A 10952-nucleotide genomic window follows, 5' to 3' on the forward strand; every position below is an offset into this window, starting at 1 on the left:
TTCATTTGACCTTAGTCCGTCTCAATAAATAGAAATATTTTTTTATTTTAGGATGTCCATAAAATTGTCTTTTTCTATAATAAGGTGATTTCATTTTTTACTAACAATACTGTAATCACTTTTTTTTTTTTTAATTTACCAATTGTGCATTAATTTTTGTATAATTTCAAATGTCTGTATTTTTATGCAATGGAAGGAGCATTATTAGTGCAACTCAGTCATATTCATTTTTTGTCTAATTTAAGATGATGATACTCTTTTTGTAATACAAATACTTTTACGTACAGGGATAGTTTTGAATTTATTTAGCGTCAATAATCTCATAAAACCTTTAAAACAGTATAATTAAATTTTGGAGATAAACTCGCTTGGAGTGAGAGTTTAGAGTAAAAAAGGACTATATATATGTCGACCAAAGACATAGAGCATCTAAAATTTTATATCCACTGTATTTAGTTGAAGCCCACCTACCAATTATAATTGATTTGACGTACAAATAATAAAGCGGGTGAAATTAAATATAAAACATATTTCTTCCACGAAGAATTATTTTCTTCTTTCTGTTTATGTAATACTATTTCATCTGTCCTATAAAAATATATGCATTTTTTATTTTTGTTCGTCCTATAAAAATATGAGCATTTTCATTTATGGTAAGTTATCCCTTATTACTCATATACATCAAATTATTTATAACTTATATCTCCATTAAACACTAATAATAATGGGGTCTCGATATCCACTAACATTACTTTAACTAGTCTTCTCGTATTTTCTCTTACTTTACCAATTTTGTTTTAATTCACATATCATATCATATGCTCATATTTTTATGGGACGAGAGAGTATTACACCAGGTAAAAAAAAGTTGATCTCGAAGGCACATATATTACTCAATTGTTAAATAAAATCGAGATAAATAAATTAAACGAACACGTATTCAAAATAAATTAGATAGAAATTAATATCATAGCCAAATAAATTCTAGAAATTAATGTTTGTTAGTAGTTTATTTATAAAAATTGGAGTTAATTAGGGGATATCGTGGTAAGCGACATGTTGAAAGAGACAAGATAGGCGGAGTTAATGCAGGAAAAGGACAAACGGATGGGAAGAAGAATCTTTTTCTCTAAATTAATTCATTCATACAACAAAAAATAATTATTTGTATATAAAATTGATAGAATGATAGTGATGTCACTATAAATTCTTGTTGGGATAACAACTTTTTATTTCGTTCAATCATATTTGCATTAATACTGCATTTTTATGTTGTGTACATCGATTCAACAAAAACTATTCGAGTGAATATATGTGTAAGTCATCGTCTATTTTACTAATTATACGAGAAAAGTTACTACTAGTAAGATAAATAGTTACGACCCTAAGAAAATCAATTTTAGGAAGATACTTGGTTGTATTTATTCTCTTAACTTCACAAGTGAATATCGAAACATATGTATATGTTTAAAAGACAATTTCTTAGTATCATAACTCAAACAATAAAGTGCAATTTAGTTGGTACGCTTTATTCTTCAACATTATAGATTGAGGGTTCGAATTTTCTTGGAACAAAGTCATAGATTCCTTCGTGTTCACATTCAAAGTATGAAGCAATTGGATGATGTAAATTCGGAAGAAAGCTTTTGAAATTTGAGTTTCGAAGAAGCTAACTAGACATGTGTGGTTAGCCTTGGCATTTTGGCACCAACGACAGTAGAATAATACTATTGAAGAGAGATAGATGATGCATTGACGCGCACAGGAGAACTCTTCCATTATTAAATCCGAATACTTAGGGGACTATTAATTTCCAAAATCAACATCATCAACAATGTATATGGACATGGTTTTTGTCCAAGTCGAAGGACAACCACCTCAAACAACCTTAGAAGTTAGTACACAAAATTCAATAGTACATGTGAGCAAAAAAATAAATTAATAAATACAAAGAACATATTAAATGTCACTACTATTCATTTAGAAGTATTCACATGCATGCTTAGTTATATAAAGAATAAAGCTTACTTCACCGGGAAACATAGTCTTTAAGAGTAAACATATATAGCAACATCATTGTATACGAGAGTATACACATTCCTAACTAGTTGCATCCTTCTACTCAGTTTTCTGTTTTCCTATAAATATAATTATATAAATCATGAAATAAATAAATAAATATATATATATATATATATATATATATATATATATATATATATATATATATATATAAATTAAGACATGTATGCATCGAATATGACCTTACGTGTTACTAATATAACTTTAGAGAAAGTGCCATATTATTGGAGTTTTGGTCATATAATATGAGGCCACGACTATATATATACTTTAAAAACCATTGGCTTAGCACAAACTACAAGGATAAGTATTGGTGGAATTTAAATAGTCATAAACAACGGATTATTGAATACATCAACTAACCACAATTTGACACCTAGTAATAACCACAATCTAATTAATTGCGACATTTTTCTCTAACAAATAGTAGTAGTAGGGAAATTAAAAGGAGCCCTTATCCCAAAACGATATCAATTTATGCATGATCTAAAAATCATTGATTTTTTTTACGAAAGCTACGTTCAATATACTTTTCCACCTCTCATCTACGCATGAAAACAACATGCATGTATGTTCATGAACTTGACCCTCGATGCACATACATAATTCGATGCAATGATGGAGCCATTTTTTAGGAGTCAACAATTTAATCATAACATAAATAATAGGTATAAATTAGTAATAAAATATAAGAGAAACAATGTAATAAAATTAAATAATGAACATTGACTAAATTCCAGCTAGAAACTACACGAACTATAAATCTTAAAAATCAATTCCCACTAGAACCTAATAACGTACAAATATATGGAAGTAATTGTAATTATTAAATTGATTTCACTATATAATAATAATAATAATAATAATAATAATAATAATAATAATAATAATAATAATAATAATAATAATAATAATAATAATAATAATAAAATTTAAAATAAAAAAACATGGACCCCTACGACCGTATGTGACTGACTTGACATGAACTTAATCCTTTCCTCTCCAAATATGCTAGGTGTCTAAAATCAAATGTGGCATAGCCTTAATCGTTAATCTTGTCTTGGTGGGAGCAACATGTATGATGTATGAGTTGATATTTTAAATTTTTAAGTAGTGATTTTTTAATTCATTAATTAATTAGATTGTTTGTTTGTTCCGTAAAAGAGTAAGGAACATGTGTAAATCGGATTAATTAATAGCAGCAACAAAATATTGTGGGAAGCAAAAGGAGTAGTATGCATGGCCATGGTCCAATGTGGATGCATCCACGTTTGCAAAATGCGAATTGAAATAAAAGTGATGGGTGAGGACCATACCTGGATGGCCATGTCACATCCAGATTTTATGATGAGTCATGCCATTTTGAGCAATCATATTCATCATTAATGTGCCTACGTAGAGAGGGCCATTCAGTTTAATGGCTTAAATGTGCTAGCTACATCAACTTTACTTTCATTGTTGATTAGTAGTAGTATTATTGGAATTGATATAGTACTACTAATAATTATTTAAAAAATCAAGATTAACCCTTGCAGAAAATATGATTTTAGAAGGTGTTTTGATATGATTCTTCATTAGGCCTTTTGATATTTGCATTTCATGCCTCTCAAACAAATAAAACGGTTAATCGATCATTATGGAGAATTTAAGTGCAGAGATATATCTTTAAAGCATTGATTGATCAAAGAATTTGGGGGGTCGTTTCTTGGAATAGATCATTCGGAAATTAAAACCATGATTTTTTTTCCCATTTTATTCAATTAATTGCTTAGTTAATGACCAGGTACGAAACATATTATGTGTCCTATACTTATCATGTTCATGGACCACTGGTTCAATATGGACCGGACTGTCTAGTTTGACTAATTAAATCGTTTTTCTAATATTTATTCTAAATAATTAGTGGTATGGTGACAAAATTAAGTAATTACTACTATTACCCAACTACTTTTAATTGGACGATATAGGTCCTTCTAACTGCAGCTTACTAAATCACAATTACACATCGTTAAATTATAGAATAAATAAAAATTATTCGAATGTCCGCACGCAAAGAGTCAACCTATTATTATATGATATGAGAGGTCATCAATTATTAGTTTATTACGAAGATACTTTATACTATTAGTCTTAATTTAATAGTTTCTGAGACAACAATTTCCTGTTATTTCAAATATATTTATCCAAAACTTGCCGACACGGAGGCCAAAATCACTGGAACAAAAGACTTTATATGATAGAAATTCCGATAATGACTAATATATAAATATTTAAGTGAATTAATATTATAAACATAATTAATAGGCATATGATTTAGCATGCGAAATAGGATTGATTGATGAAATCCAACAGACATTTATGTTTGAACCTGGCATCTGTCTAACATTTATGACACTAAATTATTAATCTTGTTTGTTTGTATTTGGGTTTATATTAATGTCGAGTATTCATTATTCAAGTGCTATATATATTGATCCATTTATTGACATACACCAATTTTAAGCCTAGCTAGCTAGGTCTAGGAAATACATTTCACAGTTTGACCTACGTTAATATTGTATTGTTGAGTTTGATAAGCATTGGAATTAAACCTTACGGCCATGGATAAATTATAGTCAGTCAGTTAAGATTAATTTTATATATTATGGTCAATAGTAGAATGCATCGTATTCTCATAAAAATTGGTCCAGTGACACCCTTCTTTAGCATGACCTCAAAACGTGGTCCAATCGAAACGAACTGGACAATCAATTTGATTTTCTTCATTGTTTTTCGTGATTGTTTATGTTATTTTTCCAATAACTGATATGTTGAGTTCTAGATTTAGAGGGACCAATCATGGCGATAGCAATGGAAAGATTTCACTCTAGAAGTTTGTTGGGTTGGATTTTGGTTTCTTGAGGATCCAGATCGAAGATTACCTCTTCAACAAACACTTATAATAGTCCCTGAGGGAAAAGTCGAACAAAATGGATTCTAATGAGTGGGAGTTACTGGACATAAACACGACGAGTGCCTTGATGTCCTAGAACATGGTCTATCACAATTTTAATTTCTCATAGTAAAATAGTAAAAATTATGCAAGATTGATACATATGCACAATAATCATCATACTTTCATAGATGATCTGACATCTTTATTTTAATTTAGTAAATCACTTAAATATCTACAACTTTAAAACAATTATGTTGGACTATACTAAAATGCTTCAATGTGCACAGAGTCATGGGTTTTCAGTGTTCAAAGTGTGTGAGGTGAGAACAAATTGATTAGTCGGTGGAATGGCTATCAAAGCCAAATATTAGTTGCAACAAATTGTGGATATATATAATTACAATGATCTCTATTTGATATTATCATAACATTTCTTTTGGCCCTTCATGAAAAACAGTGTTAGACAAGACTAAAACCCATGTGACACAGAGATTAAATTGTCTGCCTTTGGAATGCACTCTTTTCAGCCAAGTATTACAAAATGTATTTACCTTTTCCATTGAAATAAATTGAATATAGAATCTATACACCCCACCTTAGATTTGTCTTTTTCTTTCTCTTTTGGGAAAAGTCGAGTGCATTACTGAAAAATGATGTTCGTGGAGAAAATGATACTAGGCGGAGAGGCATGAATAGTAGGCCGGAAATATTAAAAATTTTTAAAAAAAACTAATAACATTAATCTCATATACTATTTGATTATAATGTAGCTAAAACTATCTACTAAGTAAATTAGGGCAATTCTAGGTGTGAAAAGTTCAATCAACCAAAACTAAAGACGAAAGTCACGAAATGTGGTGCATTCTCTTTGAAAGTTGACAAAAATGAATTACACAAACTTTTAGACAAGGATTGTGACAAGGCGAGTGATTTACTTTTTGCATATATAAATGGATATGTTGCAACAACAGTTCTGACTAATTCAATTATCGATTATTGAAATTGAAATTATAGAATGCAATAAAAGAAAAATATTTTTTTAATGGTATGACAGATTGTTAGTAATAACGATGACAATAAGTATTGAATCTATTTGTACTTTTGCATGAATATATAGTTATGAAAAAATAAAAAACTGAAGCATAAAGTACTTGTATATATTCAATACTTAAATTACTTAAACATTTTTACTATAGTAAGTTTTTTTACTGGTGGATGAGCAATATAATTGGTTTAGTACTTGGAAATAGATATGTACAAATTTATACCTCAACCTATACATGCTTATCTATATATGTCTCCCTCAATACATAAAATAGATTATACAAAAAAGAGATAATACCCACATAAAACTAGACACGTATCAGAAGTCATGTCAACAGTAAAACATCAAATCAAAGACAAAAGACAGGAAATGGGCAAGAATAGAAACCCATAACTGTAAGATTAACTGTAATAACAGACTCACCGCAAAGTCATAATTTCTTGTGAAAATAAATGGAAGTAATTAAAAGTGACATCCACATCCAAAAATATTCCTGCTATTTTACAATATTAGTAGTACAATATTCTTGATCACTAAAATCCTAGACACCCACGAACTTAATCATGGGTGCAGAAATTAGTTGGAAACAAAGGATCTCAAAAGAGAAAGATTTGCTGATATTTGGTCGGTTCCACTCATTTCTGACTCTAAGCTTTCGAATTTCTTTTACCACTTCTCCTCATTTGGAATTGATACGCCAGACAAGAATAACCACCTAGCCTTTCATTTAATTACTATCCTTTGCTACTTTTTCTTTGTTCAAAACCATCTGAAAAATTGTATAAAACAAAGCTAAGTGAGAATTTATTAATCATCAATTCAATATGATGTATGAGTGTGACTCATAAAATAAATATATTAAATCTTGAAATTGTTTATAATTGGGAGTGTGGAACAATGATTAGTAACTATCATACGTAATATGTAGATATTAAAATGATAGGTTGAGACAAATGAATGATATGAGTTCTTACCAGATGGTTGTAGTAGGACAGAGGATGTTGGGTTTTTACATCAATGGGAAAGAAAACAAGTTGTTGATGATTCCTGACTGGTTAATAATTCTCTGTCTTTGCTCATCCACTTCCCACAAAACCTGTCTATCACCCTGAAAATGAAATCAATTTTGTCCGTGTCATACATAATTAATCATGCCATAAACTATAATTAATTAGTAAATATTTTATTATTATTCAAGAAAAATAAAAAATAGTTATGTACCTGGGGTAGAGCACTTGGAATTTGGGTTTGATATGAGAGAAGAGAATTATCTAAGACAGGATATGTATTGGCTGTTGTAGGACTGCATTCTTGCATGCCTGCTGGCAATGGTGATGCCAAACTATTTAAATTCTGCATGCATTTATTGGGCAAAGAAATCAAATGTAAGAGTTTAGAACATTTAAATTATCAAATTTATGGAAATTTATCACTCCCAGTAGAAGGAACATTCTACATACCTGATTATCAGGTCCTACCATCAGTAATTCCATGTCCATACCAAAATCATAGAAGGTGGGATTCACAGATGCAAGCTTCATTGAAAGAAACTGCAATAATAATACAATTAATAAATTTATCCAAAAAATGCATATATAAATATTGATATTTTTATGTTAATCACCTCAACTTGATTTTGGAGTGACTGGACATAGTTTATAATTTCATCCAACATGGGGGCCTTTCCAGTTACCTGTTCATCAATCAAATCCACATCAACATGTCAGGAGTGAAAAAATAAAAAAGATAGAGTAACTTTATAGTATATGTAATTATAAAAAAAAGAAATAGAGACAATGATATTAACACAAAGTTATTGATTTTGACCTTGTCACAACCGGGAACTAGAGCTTGTAGTAGCTTCATTCTCTCACTTATTCTCTCCCTCCTCACCTAAAAAAAGAAACCCATAAATTCTCATATATAGTTAAAAAAACAAAGTTCACTGTAACCAAACAGTAACTAATTCCAAATTTAGTAAAACTTGAAACATTATCCACTCCAAAAAATAGTTAGATGAAAATTATTTACATACCCTCTCAGCAAGACTGTGGCTATCAGTAGCTTGGCCCCTCCTTGCTCTTACATGAATGTAACCTTTATCTTCTTCACCTTCTTTCTTCTCTTCTGCTTCTTTCACTTTCTTCTGCTTCTTCCCTTTCACTGATTCTCTCATATCCTGCAAAACCAAATCAATTATTTTTTTAAAAAAAATCCAATTGAAATTAAAATCAGAATTGAAGATATTAGATAATTTGAAATAGAACCTTGGATTGGGCAGAATTGGATTTCCTCTTGTTGTTGGAATTGGGGGCGAGGGTTTGGCGGTTTTTATGGGTGACGACGGAGATGGAGGAGGAATCCATGCTGTTCTTAGCATTTAACAGAGAGGAATTATTGGCATGGTGGAATAAGGCATTGTTTGGATCATGGAAAAGGGCACACATGTTATTAATGGTGGTGGAAGAGGAGGAGGAGTTGTTAGTCTTTGCCAGGAAGACTGATGATGATGATGATGCGTCGAAATGGTGAAATGATGATGAAAAAGCTGCCATGATTTTCAATAAAATGAAGAGAAGAGAAGAGAAAATTAAAGAGGATTGGAATTAGGGTTGAAGAAAGTGATGGGAGAGAGATTCTTGAAAATTGGGGTTTTGATTGATTTGTGTGGTGAGAAGGAAAACAATGATGATGGGTCTGAGGCAATCTCAAGAGGGTCAGGTATATATAAGAGAGAAGACAGAGACTTTGCTCAAATCCTCTTTTCCATGCACTTACTTTTTTCCTATTTAATTTGACTGGTCTCTTCAATTTTCATTACTTAGTAGTAGTAAATATTAATTGATGGAGTATTATTATATAGTAACGTTATCCAATAGGAGTAGTAGTATTTTTAGAAGGAGATGGAGGATGTTTAGATTTTTCTGCCACAAAACATATCACACAGAAAAATTCAAAGTTATGGTGGGGAGGGGGTTGGGGGGCCATTGGCCATTGCCACGGCCCCTCTAGTTCGGCCATTGCCGTAGGGCCACTACAAAGCAAGCATCATTTAATACCCATGTCCTACTTAAAGTTTTTTCCTCTATTTTATATCAAACCATTCCTTCATGCATGCTTAATTCTTCTACCCAAATACTAGTAAATATATGCAATTAAATGTACTCTAGTAGTACAATTCTGATAGGAAAACCCAAATAACCATTAATTTCACTTCTACCCAATCAAAATAAATAAAACAATTATATATATTATTAATTACTCGTATGATTCAGGGTCTGTCCTGAATGGAAATACTATAGAATAGAAGCGTCACTTCAAGAGAAGGCAATACATTTATTAGTGAAGACTAAATTGCTAGAAAGCCTACAATCTTTTGTTGGTGTCGACATAGGAAATCCCAAATATATTCGGAGAGAGATGGAAGGGCATTAAAGATGTGGAGATTTTGTCTGAGACAAGTCGATGCCATTCTGTAGTGATTAGTTAGTGAGTGAGTAAATAATGAACACTTATATATAGAGAGTTGAATGCCAGTTTGCTTTTTTCCCTCTAATTCACTGAGCCCTATCATTCTGGTAAAAATCACTTGTTTCCTCCACCCTTCTTCTTCCTTAATTTTCTTCATTTTTCTACCTCTTAAACCAATTTCACATTCAACATAATCCAATAAATAATTTATAATAGTAACATCATTTTCATTTTATTCAAAAATTTACACCATAGATTTTTTCTTCAACTTGATTCTTGAAAAGGTATTAAATTTTCTGTGCCAACATCCAAAAGTCATGTAATGGAAACCAGAAAATGAGTCAACGTGATACACTTATGAGTAATAATTAATGAATCTTAGTAGTATTTATTTATCACAGAATAATGTCCCTAGCTATGTAGAGACGTAGTACAACTTCTCTAGTCGTTATACGTGTTTAATTTATTCAACTGAGTGTCGAAATAGTTATGAAAAATATTTACTTAACTTAATTTAAAAAGGGCAAAAATAGATATTTTGGCTTTAATTATATACACATTTTTTAGATAGTATTTGCTACAAATCAAATCAATTATATCCCGAATTATATTAATAATATTGTTACGATTGAGCAAGTGTTCAAGCACAAGCACTCGAGCTTGATTAGATATTAATTATCATAATTATCAAGTACAATGATCACAAGCTTGTTTTAAAGTGACACAGATCTATATGGTCCCCAAATTGAAAAATGAATTAAATAAATTACTAGAAATCAAGGGCGGTAAAAGGTTAGGTTCATATTCATCATAGGAGTAATAATTAATTGTTCTACTTTTCAAGCTCCTGAGACGTAAGATCGATTTCGACGTCTCATTACTTGAAAATCAACTAATTCGACAAATTAAAGATCTTTTTTCCCTATATGGTGCGACTTGTCAACTCAAATATTTAAAGTGTGCAAAATCTTGTTGATTCCTAAATATTTATCCTCATGTCAGCATATGCACATTAATGCTAAAATCTCATTAGAAGACTAAGTATGCATAGATAAAGCAACTCAAAAAACATGTTTCGAAACAAGGAGAAAACTATAGTAGTATTTACAAATTACTGAATGCATGTTTAATTTGACTTGAAAATGATAAAGATTTGGAGAAGCATATCATGATATATATATATATATATATATATGTTTGTTCTTCAGTGGGAAATGATTCCTACATGCTGTTCAAACTCATTAATCTTTGAACAAGATTTACTTTTTCAAAGTTGCAAAGCGTGTGGATTGGATTAGCATTTTATGTATATTTAATAATCAAACTACCCTTTAGATCAGAGAAATTTTTTTTGTGAGAACAGTGAATTTGCAAATGTATCTACAATTGACATCCCTGAGAAGATCAATTGAAATGCTT

General features: G+C 30.4%; 1 protein-coding gene across 1 annotated transcript; it reads right to left on the reverse strand.

Moving 5' to 3' along the window:
* Positions 1-6432: 6432 nt before the first annotated feature.
* LOC125190577 (transcription factor bHLH137-like) lies at positions 6433-8744 on the reverse strand. The gene is made up of 8 exons (XM_048087907.1): positions 8330-8744; positions 8098-8241; positions 7890-7955; positions 7687-7755; positions 7523-7612; positions 7284-7415; positions 7037-7170; positions 6433-6831 (listed from the first exon to the last, which is right to left on the reverse strand). Exons 1-7 carry the CDS (start codon positions 8615-8617, stop codon positions 7072-7074), a joined length of 888 nt encoding a protein of 295 aa, XP_047943864.1. The 5' UTR covers positions 8618-8744; the 3' UTR covers positions 6433-6831; positions 7037-7071.
* Positions 8745-10952: the final 2208 nt, after the last annotated feature.

The sequence above is a fragment of the Salvia hispanica genome, chromosome 5 (assembly GCF_023119035.1).
Source record: "Salvia hispanica cultivar TCC Black 2014 chromosome 5, UniMelb_Shisp_WGS_1.0, whole genome shotgun sequence".
Lineage (NCBI taxonomy): Eukaryota > Viridiplantae > Streptophyta > Magnoliopsida > Lamiales > Lamiaceae > Salvia > Salvia hispanica.

Excerpts from the sequence above, each read along its gene's own strand:
- LOC125190577 (XM_048087907.1), bottom strand. The coding sequence starts at position 8,617 with ATGGCAGCTTTTTCATCATCATTTCACCATTTCGACGCATCATCATCA. Across the intron at positions 8,242-8,329 it reads CCAATTCTGCCCAATCCAAG|GATATGAGAGAATCAGTGAA; the intron begins GTTCTATTTCAA and ends TTGGTTTTGCAG. Across the intron at positions 7,956-8,097 it reads GCCACAGTCTTGCTGAGAGG|GTGAGGAGGGAGAGAATAAG; the intron begins GTATGTAAATAA and ends TTCTTTTTTTAG.